Below are 22,170 nucleotides of genomic sequence, written 5' to 3'. Positions count from 1 at the left end.
ACAGCGCTTTTTAGATTGCTCGGAGTGCAAATCACTCTCTCTGCGCCCGAGTTGGGTTGTGAACTCTCTGCCATCATTACCACACGGTTGTTGTTGAATTATTCGCTCTTTTCAGCTTAACCTACATTTCATTATCAGTGAAAGTGACGTCGTGTGACTCCTGAAGGAAGGCAGCCGCGGTAGTGCTGCTTTTTTTTTTTCTACAGTCGAATATTAATTTTCACAATCGAATGTCAGATTTTTTTTTTAACAATTTGACAACATTGCTATGGAGTGTTGGTCAAGGGATCATTTTTATAGGATGGTAGTCATGGAACCATTAAGAGTCCAGATCCAACTCAATTCCGCGAGGCCCTCCACACATTTCCAATTTATTGTTACATCTGACCCCCATAATTTGCGTTTGAGACCACAGGCCTAGAACCTTTTTTAAGTATGCTAGCCTTTTGCTAATTTGGTAAGCCATGTAGATAATCTGCTGACAGAGTCATGAATCATATTTCTGCTTAAAAATGAAACCAGACAATAACTCACATTAATTTATTCCTTCCTTCATTCATTCATCAATTTCTTCCCTCCTTCATCGGTCCATTCTTAGTCCATTTGTCTGTGAGTGGATTTTAGGAGGCAATGTCTAGTGTGTACACACAAGAAATAAAACCAGGATAATTGTCTCGTCTCCAACACCGCTGAACTGCGTGGGATGCTTAAGAGCTATGATGTGTTTTCTTATCTATTCATCTTTTTACCAGAGATCCTTCTTTGCCATTCAAATTTGCCAGCTGGTTAGCTTATATTTAAAAAAAAAAAAAAAGAAGAAAAAAAGAAAAAAGTGTTTTGGCTCAGCCCATTGAGAGTTATCTCAGACTGTGAGATTACCAGAGCAGCTCTATCTCCAAGGCGTTTGTATAAGTCCACCTCCAATCAGCAACCTGTAGTTGTTGGCGACGTCGATGTGTTATCACCCCTAGTTTCAGATGAAAACAGAGTGGGTAACCATAGAAACCTGTGGAGAAGGGCCTTTAAACTAACAGGATTAGAGTGAAAGCGAGTGGCTCTGTTCCATTTCTGTTTTTGTTTCTGTAGTTATTTGTGCATATTCAAGATTAGACACTTCATATACCCTTACCATGAGAGCGAAACAAGGGCCCTACATAGCCACTATGGCTCATTAAGCACCAACATAATGCATCACAGACGATGGTTCCTGTGTGGATTGTCACTTGAATTTCACATTTGGCCATCAAAACCCCTGCTCGCTGGATGAGTAATGACTGTAACATCTCTATTTCTATGTCTCTGTTGCTCTCTCTGTCTGTCTTTCTGTCTCTCCTTCTGTCTTCTCTCTCTCTCTCTCTCTCTCTCTCTCTCTCTCTCTCTCTCTCTCTCTCTCTCTCTCTCTCTCTCTCTCTCTCTCTCTCTCTCTCTCTCTCTCTCTCAGGGTTTTCTGCTCGTAGGTCTATGAATTGGGGGCTTTCTGACAACAACCAGTCTAGAGGACACAGCAACGCTGGTTAAAGAATACTGTGCCAATTTTTGTACTGTAAAAAAAAAAAAAAAAAATGGGTTTCTTTTTTTATACCACTTTAATGTTTCTGTTGGGCTCTGCGATTTTGTCTGTAGCAAGTTGGAAATGTTCTGTTCTCTGAGAATCTGTTTTGCTTGTTAATGATACTTCCAAAAATTATAAATTGATTATATTGATTCATAATGTGTGCACCTAGTGTAATGACCTGCCTCATTGTGAATGCATGACCAAGACAAGAATATACTCAATAAATATAATATACTCTGTGTTATTGTTACAGTTAAAAGGCTTTTATTGAGGTTTTATATTAACAAGGAAAAGTGTGGCATTGATAACAAACTCAAAGACATTTGAGAAGTAAGAATCAGGGCTGGTCAAATCTGCTTTTTTATCAAAGGTTGTAGTTTCAGGTTCAAGTTTAAAAGGGAGAAATAAGTGAAGGATGTACAGGCATGCAGCATGAAAAACGGAAAGCCGTTTTTTATTGCGAACAAATTTGGCGTGTTTACAGTTTGCCCTGAATTATGAAAACAGCGATTCTGTCACAGCCTCAACAAACATGTTATCTAGCTCTTCACTGGCAATCCATCAAAATGCATCAGCCTCTGTGCCAGCTATCTTTTTAGTGGCTTGTCCATTCTCTCAAAACATCATGATGTTGTGTCCCAGCTGGTGCTTGCCCAACCCACAGCAGCTGCATAGGACTGTGCAGAGCAGCCACTAATGAAGAAGTCTAAACCTGAGTCGGTGCATATTAAAACAAACTCTAGTTAATAACAAATAAAAACCTCTTGAAACTTCTTTGGGGCTCTGAGATTTTAAAATATCCAAGTATTGATGTGATTATAATAAAAGAAAACAGATTTGTGTCAAATCATATAATCCTGGTGGAGGGAAATTGTTTTGAAAAATGATTTATTGAATTATAGATGATTATTCAATGATTAAATCAGTAGTTTTAGAAGTTAAAGGGATTGTTTGACATTTTGGGAACTGCGCATATTCACCTTCGTGCAGAGATGAGAATATAGATAACACTCATGTCTACACAGTAAATATGGTGCTGTGTTTTTATGCTAAAGTCAGTCTGAATGCAGCCATAGCTTGGCTTGAAAACGGGGTAATGTGACAATATTTCCCTGCCAGCGCCCTAAATATTAACACATATCTTTGTTTAAGCTGTACAAAAACCAAAGTGCAACACGTGTTTCTACAGGTGGTTATGTGCTGGAATTTTTCAAGGCAGGAAGCAGAAAGTCACTGCTCCCGGCCAAGAAATGGTCCGGCCAGGCTAGCTGTTTCCCCTGTTTCCAGGCTAAATACACATTTTTACACTTTGGTTTTTGTACGGATTAAACAAACACGATAAAACATATTAATTAGTGAGCTTTAGAGGTGCTGGTAGGAAGGATTTTGTAACCTTTGGACAAAGCCAAGCTAGCTGTTTCACCCGTTTCCAGTCTTTATGCTAAGCTAAGCTAACCGGCTCCTGGCTTTAGCGTCATATTTACCATACAAACGATTAATCTTCTCATCTTTCTCTCAGCAAGAAAGCAAATAAGTATCTCTGTAACAAAACGTTAAGTGAAGCAAAAAGATCTGTTTTAGCACCCTGTGCTGCCCAGATCATATCAGACAGCTGATGACTTTGCATTTATCAGCATCATAACTCCTCTGTCTCTTGCCTTACATTAACTCGGCCTCTGCCTACGTACAGCACATTCATTCTTTCTTTTGTCTCTCTGCATGATTTTGCTGCCTGCAGCTCACACACTACCCTTTCACTGTGACCTGACACCTGCTCAGTAGCATCAGCATGCGTGTGTGTGTGTGTGCGTGCGATTAGAAATCATAAGTGTGTGCATCTCTATACGAGTGGGTGTAAAACATGCATGTGCTCAGGTGTATGTTTTTACATGATTATTCTGCTTGTTGTCTGTTACCTTGTCAAACTGGTCAGATTTTGAAATACGCATGAATTTGTTGCTCTGTGAGTCACACAAGCCTGCAAATTGAATCTTACAGATGGTGTTTTGGCAAGAGGAAACTGCCCACATGGCTTTTAGTTTTGATCTCATCAGTTCAGTTCTATTGTTATAAGTTCCAGTGAAGTTTTTCATTCAGGGACAGGAGGCACACTGCCGCTGTGGTCATTTGCTGCTTTCCAGTGAGTCAGGGTTGTAATTTGAATATATCTGTGCAGGGGCCACATTGTTTATTGATCACCCACTCTGCAGCAACCTGTGGCTTTTCTTGTCAGCTTGAGTCTTGTTTGTTCCCTTTCTTAGTCTTTGATTCAAATTAAGATAGCATGATTAACGGATTTCAATGTGATTTTCAAACGTTCTTAACAGCTGCCGAGAAGATGTTTTTTTTGTTGTTTTTTTGTTTTTTCCTGAGTCAACTTTTTTACTGCCAGGAGATAATGGGTGATTCCCATTGTCCCACTGTTGTTCATTCTTGATGAATGCCTCTTCTGTATAATTTGTTTAAACAGATTTAGTTTAATTGGAATGAGAGCCGTCAAGAAAATGTCTGTGATGTAAAATGTGCAACAGGAAAACAATTGATACAAGATATAGCTTCTATATATAGCTTCTATATATATATATATATATATATATATATATATATATATATATATATATATATATATATATATATATATATATATATATATATATATATATATATATATATATATATATATTCAAAGACAAAGCATAAAATATAAAGAGTACCACTTGATCTTTTCTAAGAATGTATTTTGATTATGTAAATGAGCACTATGATTCTGCTTGAAGAACAAAAAAAGGCATATTCTATGGTGTCTCTCATATCCTTTAGGTATGGGGATAAAACAGCAGCATTAAATAAATGCATGGTGATCTTCTGTCTCCTGTTCATATTAAAAAAAGCTCTATCTATTTACCAGCACTGTGTCAGTTGGTGAGACTGTATTGTGAAGTTGTCCGGCCTTTCTCACAGGGCTTTGGATGGTAAAAACATTCTTGAGGGGTTTCTTTTTCTGTGTTTGCATATCGCTGCTGCTATGAACAACTCTGATCCAATCAGCCTCTGCTATAATGACCTTTGTTGTGTAATTGATTGAGGATATTTTGTTTTAATGCATCAACTGCAAGGACTTTGCATTTACTTACAAATAAAGAGAAACATTTGCAGAATATGTCAACACATTTGCTTGGTTTGCTTTTCTTCTTTATATAAGAAAGAAGCCAGACTGTAAAGGTTTATTCCTGCTTGGAGGACTTGTTTAAGGTCGAAGCATTTTAGTTTGAAGGCCAGATTTAGATGTTGATACAGAGTCTTTCCCTGAAAAACAGAGTTGTAGCAAAGTTACATTTACTTCCCTTCCTGCCTCTGTAAGTGCTAGTCACCATGGCTAAGAGAGTCGGCACTCAGAATACAGAGATGCCTGTCAGTGCCATGGCAACATGTCAACAAAACAAGCCATCCAAACTTTACACAAGGACTCTGATTGGTGACTGTCTGTCGTGTAGAGAAGCAGTGGCCTTTCTAATTAGCCCTAAGAGTTAGACCCTCCTATTGAGCAAGATAGGTTGCATGAACACACACTGCACTACATGCTGGTCAAATGCAGTGCAGTGATTTCACTCTCAGCACAAATATTTTAATGCCACATTGATTCTAAAAAAAAAAAAAACTAACAAAAAGCTAAATTGAAAAGTGATTTTTGCATAAAGGTAGCAAAATATATCTTTCTCAGTATCAATATCACCATTACTCAGTGTCAAAGTCATGGTTCATGGGAAGAAGTTGGCCAAGGAGACGACGCTGCCTTCTGTGCTGGAAGACGATGACGCAGAAACAGAAAGTGAGAAGATGCAGCTGGGGGAGGTAGGAAGCTGAACATCCAGCCAAGTCTGCAAACTCTTGAGCAAGGGAAGTGTGAACACCCAGGTAGGCTAGTGGAGACTTCTGGGACTGTTCAGAGGCAGATTTTTATGAAGCCTGAGATTAAATAAGACACAGGAGAGGGACTTTTAGTGAGAATTCAAAGCATGTTATAGACCTGCAAGAGTATATTAGGCTTTAGAAATGGAGGTCTCAACCACAACTCCATCTCTAGGCACGTCTGAGCACTTTCCTTGCCCAGGGCAAGGAAATACAGGCTCAAAAATACAGGCTAAAGAGCTCCTTTCTCCTTTTTATGGATCGCTCTTTTGACCTGTGTACTCTCATGAATTAATTTAACAGAGGGGACTCAGAGTCTCACCCTGAAAGTTTTAATTACACGTTTATGTAGTCTAATCACAGTGCTGCTCCATGGTAAGTGTGAGAAATATAGTATGAAGGAGGGAATAACAAAGACTAGAAGGACAGAGGTATACAAGCTTAAAGAGACAAGTTAAAATGGTCCATCCACATTGGTAGACTCAGCTGTCCAAAGTGTAGGTATTGGTTTTATTCTTCTGGCAGCAAATCCATCAAATCTCCTCACTCACCAGCCACCTTGAGGAGTCACGATGTCTTACTGTGTCATTTTCCACTCAGCAAAGAGTGAGCGGGACAGAGGTCGACGTGCGTGGGCCAACGGACCAACGCTCAAGCCCTGACGGGGACATGCTAGATGGAGGTGAAAGAGAGGGTGAAGAGGAGGAGGAGGAGAAAGTGGAGGAGCTGGGAGGAGAGGAGTGTGTGATCTCTGATGAGGACTACGACACAGATTTGGAGTTCGGAGGTATAGGAAAAAGTTGATTTTGGATAGAAAAAGGGAGATAAATAGGGTGGGAAAGTTATTAGATTTTATGATAAAAGGTGCAATGTTCCCTCATAAAAAAAAAAAACTGAGGAAATTTCTTGGTGATGTGAGTCATATGTTTGAACTTAACCATTTCATTCTAATATTTTCTGTCTAAAATAATATTTTATACTAGACTCCAGCAGTACAAAGTATTTTGACAGTCTTAATTTGATCTTGATCAGGACATGCATTGAAAAGGAAAAGCCCTCCTGTCGCCACATCTGTTAATCTTTTCCCTTCCGCCTTTCCATTTTCTCAATCTCCTACTCCTACACGCATCTGCCCACACATGTGTAGCCCTGTTCTGCATCTTAATGATTTCATGTCAGTCTTTGTGTCAGGCTTCCTTTTCACCCGAAGTGAAAACCATCTGGTATGAATAGGCTCCCCTAACAGGGCGAAATCAGCCACAAGGGAGTTTTCAATATCACACTCAAAAGGTCCTCCTCCAGGGTAAAGTGCCACATATCTCCTTTTTCAAAGAGGTATTGATAGCGAACAATTCAGACAGACACTACAGCTAGTGTCTTTGTTCATGTTGCAGATAAGGAGGAGGCATACGACCCGACAGGACAGACGTGCTACATGGAGGCGTGTGAAACGTTACAGGTGGTACCTGCCTCTTACTTCCTCCAACACATGCAAAATAGCGAGCTGTCCATGATGCATCGTGGCCTGGGACCTCAGGTACTTTAATCATAAGTTAGGGACTGTATGAAAATTATTAGAGGAAGGTTTATATATTTTTTCTTTTTCATTTTATTTTCATCTCAAATGTATATTATATTATTATTACTATTAAGTTGCCATCTGTGGCCAGTTCATTCATCCAGTGGCAGTAATATTCAATGTTATCTTTTTGGCAAAAATGTAGCAATTTCTAAGTCCGCTTCTAATGTGTGTGCATTGGTAGCTGTAGTAAAAGTTATTATCCCATTAACATATTAAGGTTTAACTTGGGGTACACCATCTTACATTTAGTTATCCTTTTTTACTTCTTTTAGTTTTAGTTATTAATAGTGAAATTAATTGTAACAATTCAGTTCTATTTATTTAAAGTAGCTTTATTATTTTTATAATGTATCAAATGACAATGTGAAAACAATGTGACAAAGTGACAGTGTGAAAGGGGTCACTTGTAGTGATGAACCTACAGAGAATTATCTGCAGCTCTCCTCTTTATGCAGCTATACAGCAAGTTTGAGCTCATTGTTTAGCTGTCCAGCCCGCAATTTTACTGTTCTGGGTCACTCACCTCTCTCGTAGCATCATTTTCAGCCGCAGCAAGCAGCTGTTTTCAGTGAAAAGCTCTAAAAACCCACTGTACACTACCTGCTCAGCATCAAACGGCAAACAGACAAAGTTAGCAACAAAACTGGGGAACATCATGGAGATTTTAGCAGCTAAAGAGCCAGTTGGCAGAGACTAAAAACAGAGCTAGAGTGAATATTGGACTTACATTCGCCAGGGGGCCAGAAACACAACTTGTAACACAAGCTGTTACTGCTGCATGTGTAAATAAGAAACAGTTTACTAACAAGTTATTATATCACTAAGGTGATGATATGTCAACGTTGTGTTCACAACCTGTTTCTGCTGCCCTCAAGTGGCCAAAAAAATCTGTTATTGCAAGTATTAGGTATTGGGGGGAGGGTGTTACATCATGTGTGTTACAGTTTTTTCTAAGTCAAGCAGAAGGTCCAAAGAAAATATTAATATCACACGGTCCAGCCCCCCACTCGCATACTTTTCATACAGTTCCTTAGACTGTCTGTCTCAGCTTCTTAAGAGGGTCTTTCCTTTTTCTTCACCTGTTTCACTCATGAGATCAGTTTCACCTGTGGGAAGGTACTCGAATTGAATCTGCCTTCTTGTAAAATACCTACAAATGTTTGAACTTCTTTGTCTCTCTAATGCTATTTCAGATCAGCCCAGACCTTTGTTCAGTGAATGACTTGTTAATTCAAAGTCACATTCCCCCCAGGGGAACTGCAGCGATCATGATAAAGTCTGGGGATAGTGGGGGAGCACTGTGTTAAGTTCAACGCAGCTGAGCTTCAAGGAGTTTTCTGTCTTTTCTGGCACAACTTCACCTACTTACAAGGTGCACGGAGAAGGGAAAAATATGAAAGAGGTCAAAACTCCATCAACACTTGTAGTATATAGATATATACTTATATATACTACAAGTGTTGCTGGAGTTGCTGGAGTTTTGACCTCATTAGCACACTTTACATACAAAATTGTCCATTATATAGATCTTACCAGCACACATTCAAGTGGAGAGTCCTTCACCTCTTCAAAGAGAAGGGAAGCTGCTGGTATTGATTTATACTCAGAGAGAGAGCTCATTATGTATATCAAAATTTTAAGTTACCTCTGGGAAAACGTTCTTTTTTTAAAAAAAAAACCTTACTGACAGCACATGCTTTTATGGAAAGCTATTTGCACAAGTAACATCTTAGAGATGTCTTGTTAAGACTACATTAAAATGCGTGTTAAAGGTCCAGTGTGTAACATTTAGGAGGAGCTACTGGCAGAAATTGAATTTTTATTATATTATTTATAAGTATGTTTTAATTAGAGTATAATCACTTGAAAATAAGAATCATTGTGTTTTTATTACCTTAGAATAAGCCGTTTTTATCTACACAGGGAGCGGGTCCCCTTCCACGCAGGTCGCCATGTTGTGCCGCTATGTTTCTACGGTAGCCCAGAATGGACAAACCCAACACTGGCTCTAGATGGGGCCATTCATGTTTCTCCTACACACTTGGAAGGGGAGGGTGATGCGAGCAGCATTCGAACAACAAATCTCTAAGATGTTACTTACTGCGCAAATAGTTTTCCATATGCTTTTCACCTTTTAACCCATGTAAAAGTAGCTTTATTATTGGGCCCTGTTAAGCACACAATGTCTACATGTTTTAGCTCCCATGTAACCCGAAATATACACAGACCTGCAAATCAAATTGAAGATGTATATCTCTTGTTTTGTTTTTTTTTTACTTAAACCCTATGCAACCTCATTTAGCCCACATGTCAATAACAATTAGCTGTCTTTTTAATGGTTAATCAATATAAAATTTCTCTGTGGTTGTACATCTCTGACAGGGAAGAGTACATCCTCTGCAAATGTGAAAATGCATTGCCTGGAGCTCTTAACAACACAGCTTGACATTTTTACAGGCTTCCACTGGTTCATAACGCTGTAAATGAAAGTTTTAAAAGTGAATCCATTCCTTAACAAGCCATTTCCTGAGGGTTCGGCTTCAGTAACATCATTCAGACAGATTAAATTGGATTTTAGTAAGTCTTCACCTGTCAATCACAGAGAGAAGTAAAGCAACTAAGTATGGCTGCCAAAGGTTATTTATTTAATGTCTTGCAGATTGATAGAAATCTTACAGAAAGATACTCTGTATGCATTTAAACACACTATCCTCTGATGGGGCTTTTTTTAAGATCAAGTTAACATAAGGCTTCATGCACTCAACTTTCTCATTAGCCATGCTAGAAACTATAATTTTCATGTTCTGAGAGCTTTATTTCTGACCCACGCCTCCGCACAGCTCCCTTCTGCTTCATTTGTCTCACACAGGTTTAATCTCTCTCTCTCTCTCTCTCTCTCTCTCTCTCTCTCTCTCTCTCTCTCTCTCTCTCTCTCTCTCTCTCTCTCTCTCTCTCTCTCTCTCTCTCTCTCTCTCTCTCTCTCTGCCCACCTGCATCAGTACATCTACTCTTTTAAACTGGAATACAGATCAGAAAATATGCTGCAGTGAACAGACAGAAGAATTTCACTTGGGGGGGTTGGTTGTGTGTTTGCAGGGCACCAAAGCACTGGCGGTTCCCCTGGTAACTAACACTTCAATACTGACGCTGAACCTGCGAGATAATTGGATGGAAGGAATGGGCGGAGCTGCTATAGCCGAGATGTTAAAGGAAAATTGTTACATTACAGGTGGTTTTACTGGGCACTCAAGCATGCACACATTTTCTTTTCACTCACTCTCTCACCTTTTTCTAGCAACAGTGGCACCCCCAGTCCCACTTGTACGCCTCTCACTCCAATTATATGCCACAGCACATGATTAAACATCTAAGGTCCCTGTTTAATATTTGTGAAATGTCAGTCCTATGTGCAGTTCAGGAACCTATGGGGTGATCTGTGGAGAATGACTCCTGTGAGTCATGCATGCTCTTTGGGCTGGCGTTATTTTTTAACATCCTTTATCATGCGCCACTATTCAGCTTTCATATACAGTAGAACAGATTAGTTGCCAATGTATATTTTGCTGATGCTGCAGGAGACATTAGCCAGCACAGAATTTTAACGGAGACCTATTTTTCTGTTTTTAAATGAATGAATACACAACAAATGAGAACTCTGAAAGGTTTGAAATGTTATTTCCATTACAAAAAAGGATGTTGAGCGTATAGATCAAAAAGATGAACAAGAGAACATTGAAGACAACTAAAAACACCAATAATATAACTGGACTGAAGCCATGCTAGCAACGGTGCTTTAAGCTAAATCCTAATGTCAGCATGCTAATATGCTGACAGTGACAATGTTAATATGCTGATGTTTAGCAGGTATAATGTTTACCTTGTTCACCATATTAGTTTAGCGTATTAGCATGCTACATTGGCTAATTAGCACTAAACACAAAGTACAGTTGAGGCTGATAGACATGTCAGTAGTTTTGCAGGTATAAACCAAATTTGGACAAATGAATATTTTGACATGATGATGGCGCTTTACGGAAAGTGAAGGGATCACCAAAGAGATTACAGTTGATCCTGGGATAGAGGCGTGAATGTCTTTACCAAATTTTAAGATTCCAAAGATTTACCATTCAAGAGCAGGGGCGACACAAAAGTCTGGATCCTGTACATAGGCATTCTCTATGGGCCCCTCCCTGTATCCACAGCTATTCATTTTAGTATCTTTGTGGGCATTTTAAATTGTCATAAACTCTACTGTACTTCATCTCCTTGGACCCTTTTACCTGTGTATTTGTGTGTCAATACCAGAGGCGGACCTCTCCGACAACAATCTTGGGGATTATGGTGCCAGAGCCATAGCTGGTATGCTTAAGGAGAACATCACCCTGGTGAGCCTCAATCTGTCAGGAAATCGTTTCACAGACCGGTCTGCTGAACACTTCAGCCCAGCACTGACCACCAACACCAAGCTACAGCACCTTGACCTCAGCCACAACGCTCTAGGAGAGCGTGCAGGTAGCACAGTAGTTAGTTATATATAGTAAAGGTCTGATATTTTCTGTGAGGCCTTAGCCTTTCTAAGAAACAGTACCCAAGGCTTCCATTTTTATTAAGATGATATTAAAGATTTACACTGGAGATACATATTTTCCATTAGTAGTACCAGATAACTGAACTTCAGGACCCAGAAATTACATGTGCAAAGGACATTAAAGAGGAATGAGATGTGAATGAGTCCAGTTTTTTTCTCTCTTTATGCCTTTTAACAGTTTAGCTTCAGTTTCATTCGGGCCATGTCAAAAAAACAAATCTGAATTCTGATATTTACACTATATGGCCAAAGGTATGTGGGCAGCTGAACAAAGCATGTGAACACTCAAACATTACACCATATGTGATGTATTGAACGTCTTATTCCAAAACCATTGGCATTAAGATGCTGCTAAAACAGCCTCCACTCTTCTGGTTTCAGGCTTTCCACCAGATATTGGAACCTGGCTGCAGGAATTTGCTCCCATTCAATCACAAGAGCAATAGTCCGGTATGCATACAGTATAAAGAAGTTCACATACTTTTGGCCATATAGTATAAGTTAAACTGTGAATAAAATAATTTTTATCTCAGAATCTCAAATATTTGTTTCATTTGGCCAAAATTCATAAACTTTCTATCTATTGAAGATGGCTGTTCAAGGAACAGAAAAATAGTTTACTAAATAAAGTGTGTCATCTTTTTATTGTCATGACTGACATCATTACTTAAAATCATAACTATTTTACTTATATGTTCTTTTGTTCGCACATGAATGAATGACTATTTTAGTAGTTTAGTTTAAGTAGTTGTTGAAAGCAGCTGTGTAAGTGAATTCCAAGTCCTGGAAAACCATTCTCATGAAACTAGTAAGAGTCTGGCGTAATGGTGTAGCCTTATCTCTAAGCAGTCATAGGACAGCAGGCAGCAGCAGACTGTGGCATTCAAAGGTCAAGAACAGTTCGCCTTCATTAAAATGTCTTTCATTTATGATGTGGATGAGCTTTGTGACAGGCGCCTTGTGGAAGAATGGCAGACCAGGTTGCACTGAGCATCTGATGTAGGTAATTGAAAATAAATCTGTCTGTGGGAAAGGGGACACCACCATGTCTCGTTGCCATGCGTGTGGCTATGATTCATTCCCACATGTATTCAATTCTATTTTCTCCACTGCTGAAATATCAAAGAACATCCTCATTTGCTTTGAATGCACTCTTCCATATAGTTCCTAGGAGAAAGGATACCAATCAAACACTCATATATTCACGCTATGCAATGTTATTGCTTTTTCAACCAGAGTAAGACTTTTTTATGATCATGAACCGCCGAGTGCCATGCACTTTCTTATCCTTGTGATAAAGTGGGTGAGATGATGACGGGGAGCTTTCTCTTTGGGATGTCTGCCTCTACAGCTCTCACTCACTAGTGCTTTTAGGCCATGAAACACAATCTGAGATTTTTTTCCTGTACCAGGCTGAATGTGAATCCAAAATCAGATTTCCATTATTTGAGAAACTGTCACAAACTCTTAAAAACTGATAACAATGATTTATATTAATTTTGAACAAGTAATTTAGACATTTTCTTGGTTTTACAATTAAATAATGGAACTTTGTATTTTGTCATACTGCCATAATTTTATCTGATATTTTTCCCCTATCTTTAGGGCAAAACCTGGGAGACTCTCTGTCAGAGAACACAGGGTTGCGATCACTAAGTCTGGCCTGGAACTGCATTCGAGGGAGAGGAGCTGTGATGTTGGCCAATGGCCTCGGGGTAATACACCTGGAAGTCAATTTCAGTTTTAACACTACATTAGTTTTTGAACTCATGCAAGACAAAAGAAGATCTACAGGTAATACAGCGAATGGTTAGACCAGGCCAATTTTTCAAAATAAAGAATCATAAAAGTCAGCCACAAAATCATCAGTTATGTTGGACCCTGATGTTGGGCGGTATGGCCTGCTACGCATTCATCCCAAATGTGTTGGATGTGGTTGAGTTCAGCGCTCTGCGCCACAAAGTTGGAAGTGCACTATTCTCTAAAATATCATTGCATGCTGTAGTATTAAGATTGTCCTTAATTTGAACCAGGGGGCCTAGACCAAACCCTGAAAACAGCTCCAGACAAAGGCACATAAAATGCTAACATTTGCAGCTCACATTAGACACATAGTTTACTCCATTCCTTACACATTTGCTCTTGGGTTTTTGGTTTTATAAGGCAAAAAAAAAGGCACCAGCCTCCAAACTCTTTAGATGTAGAGTATTACTCTTACATCGCTTTCTCATGCGGAGAAATTCACAGCTCGACGGGCCCACCGTGCCTAGTTGCTAAGCTATGTTTTGTGAATGGTCAGTTGGCCACGGGGGCTTTCCTGAACCACGATTAGAAAAGTTAGTAAAGTGACTGTAAAAACAAGATCATGATATATTCTGGTGATACTGTTATGAATTTGTAAACAAATATATTAAGCTAATAATATGATTCAGTTATGCAGATTGATGATTGCTGCTAGAGGAAGATACTGGATATCATAACCTAGCTAACCTGCTTATCCTGTTTTGTGAAACAGCCCCCTGGTCAGGTATTCATTAAGCATCTCACAGCAGGAGAGACAGTGTAGAAGCAGTTTTTCCTTCCCTATCTATGACCAAGATGGTCAAGGGGACCCTGTTCAGTAAATCTGACATAGACAAGATGACACATTTGATTGATTCAGGTCCTGAGAGGCTTATTACTTATTACTTCTTCACTTTAAATTAAGGTGTTTCTTTGTTCCTCACATAGTCTTGTTGAGAACTTGCTCAAGTTTTACTTGTTATTGCATTTAATATCTTGCTTTACCAAAGACCTTTTCTCTTTTCTGTTTTTTAGGGAAACATTTTCCTTAGAACTGTGGATCTGTCATTTAATGGCTTTGGTAAAGAAGGAGCCATTGCTTTAGGACAGGCTCTGAAAGAGAACACCGTTTTGGAGGAGTTGAATGTGAGGTATGAGCCTTTGTTATATTGGTATGTGATCAGATTATCCTACAGTAACTGGGGCAGAGGTTGCAACTCATAAATCACAAATGAGAGTAAATAACATGTTTTACCTCACTTATGAGACTCCTGGTGAGGTCAAATTGCTCTGCCAGATTTGTAATTTTACCAAAAAATCTTAAATGGTGGTCACCTTTTTTCTTAAAGCGAGACTGCTACCATAAGCAAAGTTCAAGTAATTCAGTTTCTTCTGCCTCTGTCAAGCAACACAAAGCTAGCATCACAAATTTCCAGACATTTGTGCTACACGGATGAATAATGTCATTTAAAAAATAACACTTTATGATTGCTTCCCCTCACACTCCAACGCACTTTTTTTTTTGTTTTCTGCATTTGTTTCTCGCCACAGTAACAACCGAATACCCCCTGAAGGAGCTATCCGCCTAGCCATGGGCCTCAAAGTAAACAAGACAATCAAATCCCTGAATGTAAGCTGTTGAAAAGAGATTGGTTCTAGCTTCAAAAGCAATGGGGGGCATCAGTGGATAAAATGGGATAAGTAAATGGATCACTGTACTTTGTTTTAATGTCAGTGCCTAAACAGAGTTCTCAGGGACTCATCTTAACTGCCTGAAACAAGTTAATGATTGAAAAGTAAAGTAACAGTGAAGATTTACACTAAAATGAACTTACAGCCTGTAATATTGATTACATGTGCACTCCTCAGTTGAAAATAGAGTTTGGGTGTTTGGTTGTGTATTCAAGTCTGAAAACTTACTATAAACAGCTACATTTAAGCAGTTCAAGATATAAAATGTATACATGATATATGTGACCAGTCAGTTAATGACATGAACACAAACACGATCCAATTTGCATCTGCATTAATGGCAGCTAAGTGTTGTCACCTGTTTTTTTGTTTTTCTTCTGCATCTAGTCTACTTTAAAAATGATAATAATAATAATAATAATCTGTTTGGTTTATTTAATATGGGCAGTACACTAATGTGTGGATGTGCCAAAAGTAGCTTAGATTGGCAAATTTTTATCTTTAGCCGCTGGTCAGTTCTTAAAGGAATTAATTTTTGGGGAAAATACGCTTATTTGCTTTCTGAAATAGGCTCACTTAACAGAGGTTAAATGAGAAGATCATTACCATTTTTATGTCTGTAAATATGAAGCTACCGCTAGCAGCCAGTTAGCCTGGCTCTGTTCAGCAGTTACAAAATCTAAAGCTCACTAATTAGCACATTAGTGATAAAACACATTTCATTTGTTTTATCAGTACAAAAAATGAACTGTAAAAATTACAATTTGCTGTTTTACATTTATGTTGTGTGATCTGACTTTTTAAAATTTTTGCCTTGGTATTGAAAGAGGCATCGAGTATTGTTTTTTTTTATACTAGTATTGTATCGAAGTTTCAAATTCTGGTATTGAGACGACCTTAATAATTAATAGACAAATACAATAGTAGCATCGATCTTCTCATCTAACTCTCCGCCATAATAGTTTTAACAGCATCATCACCTGTATAACCACAATCAGAGTAAAGACCCCCATTTGTGGCATTATTATTCTTTTCTTGTCTTTGGCCAGTTGGGTAGGAACCCCATCCAGAATGCGGGGTGCTATGGGATCCTCAAGTCTGTACAGGAAAACCCAGATTCAGCCATGGAGGCATTAGACTTTTCGGTAACTCACACATATTCCACCTCTATGAGACTTTCTGCAGATCTTCTCCTCTTTAAACTCATTCACTCGCTTCTCTGTGTATCACTCTCTCCAGGACATCACAGTGAACCAGGATTTTGAAGACTTGTATACGGCAGTCAAAGAAATATTCCCTGCGCTTGCAGTAAATCATGGGGGCAGAATTGGCACATACAGAAAAGCAAAAGCTTGAAAAGTTTTTTGTGTAAATTGTGTAAAAAAAAAAAAAAAAAAAAATGTAATTGCTGTACTTTTATGCCAGAAAAGATGGAAGGAGTCTTGTCAAATCCCTGTGGACCTTTTTAATCGGCAGATGAACCAAAGGATGAATGCATGCAAGCATAATATTTTAAAGATGTAATTTTTTTTTAAAGAGCCATGAGAGAATGTTCCTCTGAATGACATGTGTTTAGATAAAATAAAACTTGTTGAATACCCAATCAATTGAAAAGAAAGATTATTCAGAGAAAATTTGTTCATTTTCCAAAAGAAACTGTACATACACCGCATATGTGTGTGCTTGAAATATAGTGGTGTTAAAGTCATTGAACACAGGCATACAATACAGGTGTTGAGTATGATTCTTTTTAGGTATGATCTGATTTGATGTTATATAATGTCAGTGGGTAGAATGATGGAGAGGATCAGAGAGCACCACATTGTGTATGAAAAGAAGTGAAAGTGGGCTGCACAAAAAGGATTTAAGTACTGCATGACTAGTCTAATAGAGAAACCAGCTTTGAAAGAACGGTCCACTATTAGATAAGAGACCTGTTTACTGCAGCAGGACAACTCAAACAGAGTTAGATACAGTAAGCTGTCATTTGGAGACATGTATCCCTCCCACACACCACCAAAAAATCTCAGCCAACCCAGTCATTTTATTTCATATTAATTATAAAAACACCCAAAATATCTAGTAATATTAGCTATATGTATTTGTATTGAATCTTACATTGTATGACTTATTTAGACCTATTTAAAATCTTCAAATGCAGGGATGAAAAGTAGCTGAACATTTATTTCAGCACTACAAAGCACAGTGTTGAGGAAAATATTGTAATATTATCTTTATCTGATGGCTGTAATTGTAGTTCCTTTGCAGAGAAAGGGTTTTAGATTTTTCATTTAAAAAAGAAAAATAATGTAACACTTTATTTCTATGAATATAAAGGACTAACCTTTATTTGAGTTATGTGTAATTTCATTATTAATATTTTACTGTTATTCATATTATTCATATTATTTGGTTTTAATCTGTCATAAACGAGACATAACATACTTGTAAAAATATACAGAATGATTGTTACACAGATAAGCATTAAGTAGCATGGAATATGTATATGCGAATAATTATAATAAACAATAGAAAAACACAGATGTTATACGACGTTATATACGATTGCTGGTTTTAGTAAAGGATCTAAATACGCCTTTCAGCAACGTCTCACTGTTTTAAAGGTTCTCATTGTCATTAAAAGGCACACTCAACGCATCAGGTCTGATCGATTGTGCGTATTGATCACTGCGTACTGCGTCACAGAGTCACGTGTGTTTTTAAATCTCCGGCGGGCTAACTACTAAGGTTTACCAGGATTAGCCGTCAAAACATCACAGATAGGGAGCTAAACATTAACCAGACCCGTGTGTTTGCGTGTCAAAAGAAGTGTTTACTTTACCGAAGAACATGGCGACGACTAGTTCTGTGTGGTCTAAAGGACATATGTTGTACAGGTATTCTGTGAATCTGCACCAAGCGACCAGGTAAAGACGTTTGTTTTTTTTTTTAAGTAACATAGCTAGGTTAAGCGTTTGTTAAGACCCGTGTGTCGTTATGGAAGCTAACAGCACATCTTAAGAGCTCCTTTGCTTAAACCTGCGAAAACTTGCACTCCTCTAGCGTTAGTTAGCTATCTAACGTTAAATGTAACGCCCAAACTAAAACAAAATTAAACAGACTTTTCTGCTTGCTGTGCGTTAGCTAACGTACCATTAAATCAAACTTTAACCAGCTTTTTAACATTAGTTTTTTTTTTCAGCCAGCATTTTGTTAACGGTGACTCCATATTTTATATTTTTCTTCACTCAGTTGCAACACATTCTATTGTCTAAATGCTAAGGTGAATCATATGTACGTGTATTACACTATGTTCTAATAACACCTGTTATGTAAGACACCATGGTCAAATCTGAACAAAACAACCAGGCAGTTTCTCGAACCAGCTTTAATCATTTGCTGGACCTCTGCACTTTGTCCTGTAAAGCTACACTAAATGTAACTACCACTTGTAAACAACTTATCTGTGCCTCCACACTGTGTGCATTTCCTCTGTGGCTGGCTGCAGTTCAAAAACAAGTTTTTGGCTTGAATGCTACTTTGTTATTTTTGAGAGGGAGCCATGGGAAATTCATTTCTAATTATAGTTCCCAATTAAAGCCATTGGCCCATGAGGTTATTAAGAGAGAAGTCCCACTGACCTTGAAAGTTTGTGGATATTAGAATAATAAAGCCTTAGAAAGTGTTTGCGAATTAACAGACGGCCTTGAAAGTGTTCCATATAAGTAAACATATGCACAATATAGAGGCCTAATCCATAAGTGGGCATGTACCAACTATTCTCTTTGGGCTGTTCTTGGTTTAGCACTTCACATGATGTGAAAAATCCTGAAATTGAGGTTAATGTTGACATTTAAGCAGCTTTAAAATGGTTTTAGAATTATGACGAAATTCTGAGTTAATAAAAAGCTATGAAAGTCATTAAAATATCCTTGAATTTGATGTCCAGCTGAGTGTGGGAGCTCTGTTTAACACTGCATAGGAATAGACATATTTTGTGTAGCCGCTGAAGCAGCTGACGATCGTTCCTTCTGATTTCCTTGAAAAAAATGTATTAGTCTATTTTTGCTTTTAATTTTTTGTATTTTTGTTTTTACATAAGGTGATAGTTTTCATTTTTTCTGCAATTTCACCCTCACGTTTTGAAAAGACGAGCTATATGTAATTTATTTTTTTTTAATCATATTTTTTGCATGTTTTTTGTGATTTTTGAGCCATAAATATTCAGTTTTACCTTAATTTAGTAGTATTACTTGTTGGAATAGTCCCTGTTTGCTTTAATGCCATTATTATAGTCCTTCCCAGTTCTCTTTCTTTGGAACACCCTGAACGCACGACAGATTCAAGTCTTACTTCTCTGCTCTCTGACTTTGAGAGACAGTTATTCATGTTGAAATACTGATTGGAGCCTCTTAGATTGTAACAATAGTTCTTAAAGTGAATGATATTCCCCTTTTATCCTCTTCAGAGTGGGAGAAAAGAAGTTTTATGCTGAAGACACAAGCAATGGCATTCAGCCCACTCACTCATACAGCATGCATATTTTTCATATCAAAGGATATTAGCATGACTATCTTTTAGCCCATATGTCACGTACATCTTAAGTTTGTCTTTTTCATATCAATAACTTCTCTGTTTTATGTTGTTGCTTTGAGCCTTTGTGAAACTTTCTTTCATCTTGTTTCTGTGTAGGAGGTTTTCAGAGAGCAGCGACAAAGGCTGGTTCCGTTCCTTATTTGTGCACAAAGTCGATGCCAGGAAAGATGCCCACTCCAACCTGCTGTCAAAGAAAGAGACCAGCAACCTGTATAAAATTCAATGTAGGCATAAGATCTTTACTTTCTTACAAGTGAAGGTGTATTTTCTTCAAGCGTGCTGTTGCAGAGGGCCAAACACAAGTGAATGTGATAGTTACATTATATTATAATGAAATGGATTCTGTTTTGAGTATCAACAGTCTATCATCCATTTGTCTCTGCAGAAAACCGCTAAATAAATCATGTTGATTAAATTCAATCCACACTGGCCTCAGTGACCTCAGAGAAAACTGAAACTAACATGAGACACAAGCACAGGACTGGACTGTATAACATTGCATAACAAGTTATTGTTATCATACATGTGCAACATATAGGCAGCAACACGCTATTCTATAATAGTATGATGTATCAGATATATCTGTAAAGTTTTGTAAGCGACATCGAAACAATTTGTCTGGTTTTCTTTTGAGCCTGTGGTGATAACTGTGTCTGTCTCTTGTAGAGAAATCTATCATTCTCCCTTGGCTTTGATCTTTTTTGTGGCGTACATCTAACCATGTAGGGATTTCAATTTGAACACTCTATCACCCGTAGCCTATAACCTATTGAAAGCGAATCAGTTGTGTATATAGAAGTCTTTGCTGAATTGGAGTGTGAAATTACTTTGTTGAAGAATTTGATTGTTGCTTGTATTTAAAAAAAAAAAAAAAACATCCATTTCTGATAAGTCTGGCTCTCTCTCTCTTTTTTTTTTTTTTTTTTAGTTCACAATGTCAAACCAGAGTGCCTGGAAGCATACAACAGTCTAGAGTGAGTGTGTTCACTGCTTTAAAACATTCCCTGCATTAACTCCACAAATGTTTTTAATCCTTTGTTTGTTTTTAGGTTTATGTCAATAGTACATTTTTTTTTAACTAATATTTATAGAATATTTATCTGTGCAATCTGGTAGACAAATTAGGTCAATTATGCTTTGAGTCAAGGAGCAGCAAATTAGATTTTGTTGATGATACAATTTTAGATTTTTCCGCATTCACAAGATGGACTTTATTCCATGGTATTCTTGCAGAATCATAAGAGTAATTTAGCGTAAAATTGAAGTAATAGAATTAATGTCTGTGGGTGTGACAGCAAGTTGGATAATTGTGGACTTTATGCTCTCTGAGTGCCCTCTAGTTGGTCATTGTGGTGAAGTGACAGTATATTATAACTTTTATCCTGACCTCAGGGCTGAGGTGCAAAACAGGCTCCATCAGGACCTGGACTACCCATGTGAGGTGGTCGGAAGCTGGAATACCTGGTATGGAGAACAGGACCAAGCTGGTAAGCAGTAGTACAGTAAACAGAAAACATGATGAAAAGTGTCACCTCTTACTGATCACCCGACAAATGGATTCATTTTTCTGTCTCAAGGCCTCATGAATGACACCACTTAATTTGAGTGGCTGCAGTTTGTGCTGTAAACTGTTTGGCAAAACATCACAGAAAAATGTACAGACACTACCAGATGACTCACTACCAACGCCTCTCCTTCTACATATGATCATTTACAGTGTATAGTATACATTAAGAGCATTCAGTGACAGCAAAAAGCGATCACATGGTGATGGAGGTACTGTATCTCTTGGGTGTGTGTCCTTACACAGTGCTACAGTGACATCTGCTGTTTTTGCAGTGCATCTATGGCGATACAGAGGAGGCTACCCAGCCTTGACTGAATGCCTGAAGAAGCTGAACAATAACAAGGTTGACTGTGAACTGTTTATGAATCGTTTCCAGAGATGCCAAAGAAAAAGATGATATTTAAAGTGCAACTTGAGCAGTAGAAAAGCACTGTATAATATATCTTTGTGTATTCCTTTTTTCATTTAAAAAATGTTTGTCTCTTCAGGACTATTTAGAGTTTAGGAAAGAGAGGGCGAAAATGTTGATTTCAAGGCGAAATCAGCTCCTCCTGGAGTTCAGTTTCTGGAATGAACCCTTGCCCAAACCAGGACCCAGCATCTATGAAATGCGCACCTATCACCTCAAGGTATCCACATATATTGCACATATTACAATAGCCTGACATAAATGTATTTGAATATTACTCCATAGGTTTTATTTGAGTTCTAAGAGACTTTTGTGTAACGTGTACTTTCATTTAAAAGAAATCCAAATTCATTGCCTCTCTCCATATTAAGACTACACAATTACACACAATTGCAATCAAAATTATTCAACCCTACTGAGCTTACACATTAATGGTTTTCTAAAGATCTATAATTTTTATAAATTACATCCGTATGAATTGAGTGACATC

The 22,170-nt window shown here is 38.0% G+C and overlaps 3 protein-coding genes across 4 annotated transcripts in view; all 3 read left to right on the top strand.

Moving 5' to 3' along the window:
* Positions 1-1,794, top strand: part of nos1 (nitric oxide synthase 1 (neuronal)) — a 38,170-nt gene extending 36,376 nt beyond the window's left edge. Inside the window, exon 30 of the mRNA XM_044196548.1 lies at positions 1,442-1,794. The gene's annotated coding sequence lies outside the window, so the exon portion shown is untranslated. The remainder of the gene's footprint in view (positions 1-1,441) is intronic.
* Positions 1,795-4,858: 3,064 nt separating this feature from the next.
* On the top strand, positions 4,859-16,711 carry lrrc74b (leucine rich repeat containing 74B). Of its 2 annotated transcripts, XM_044196558.1 has the most exons (10): positions 4,928-5,407; positions 6,065-6,251; positions 6,859-7,001; positions 10,143-10,275; positions 11,352-11,558; positions 13,240-13,349; positions 14,452-14,567; positions 14,968-15,046; positions 16,158-16,253; positions 16,348-16,711. In XM_044196558.1, exons 1-10 carry the CDS (start codon positions 5,309-5,311, stop codon positions 16,462-16,464), a joined length of 1,287 nt encoding a protein of 428 aa, XP_044052493.1. In that variant the 5' UTR covers positions 4,928-5,308; the 3' UTR covers positions 16,465-16,711. The 2 variants fall into 2 exon arrangements, with proteins under 2 accessions (XP_044052494.1, XP_044052493.1); XM_044196559.1 differs by lacking the exon at positions 14,968-15,046 and having other exon boundaries at positions 4,859-5,407.
* Positions 16,712-17,770: 1,059 nt separating this feature from the next.
* Positions 17,771-22,170, top strand: part of nipsnap1 (nipsnap homolog 1 (C. elegans)) — a 9,612-nt gene continuing 5,212 nt past the window's right edge. Inside the window, exons 1-6 of the mRNA XM_044196565.1 lie at positions 17,771-18,035; positions 19,801-19,928; positions 20,633-20,678; positions 21,097-21,191; positions 21,544-21,614; positions 21,760-21,900. Coding sequence (XP_044052500.1) covers positions 17,959-18,035; positions 19,801-19,928; positions 20,633-20,678; positions 21,097-21,191; positions 21,544-21,614; positions 21,760-21,900 — 558 coding nt within the window. The 5' untranslated portion in view covers positions 17,771-17,958. The remainder of the gene's footprint in view (positions 18,036-19,800; positions 19,929-20,632; positions 20,679-21,096; positions 21,192-21,543; positions 21,615-21,759; positions 21,901-22,170) is intronic.

This window comes from Siniperca chuatsi, linkage group LG5 (genome assembly GCF_020085105.1).
Source record: "Siniperca chuatsi isolate FFG_IHB_CAS linkage group LG5, ASM2008510v1, whole genome shotgun sequence".
NCBI lineage: Eukaryota > Metazoa > Chordata > Actinopteri > Centrarchiformes > Sinipercidae > Siniperca > Siniperca chuatsi.
Note: the sequence above shows the minus strand (reverse complement) of the source record. Positions and strands in the feature narration are given on the sequence as shown.

Excerpts from the sequence above, each read along its gene's own strand:
- lrrc74b (XM_044196558.1), top strand. The coding sequence starts at position 5,309 with ATGGTTCATGGGAAGAAGTTGGCCAAGGAGACGACGCTGCCTTCTGTG. Across the intron at positions 13,350-14,451 it reads TGTTGGCCAATGGCCTCGGG|GGAAACATTTTCCTTAGAAC; the intron begins GTAATACACCTG and ends TCTGTTTTTTAG. Across the intron at positions 16,254-16,347 it reads TGGAGGCATTAGACTTTTCG|GACATCACAGTGAACCAGGA; the intron begins GTAACTCACACA and ends CACTCTCTCCAG.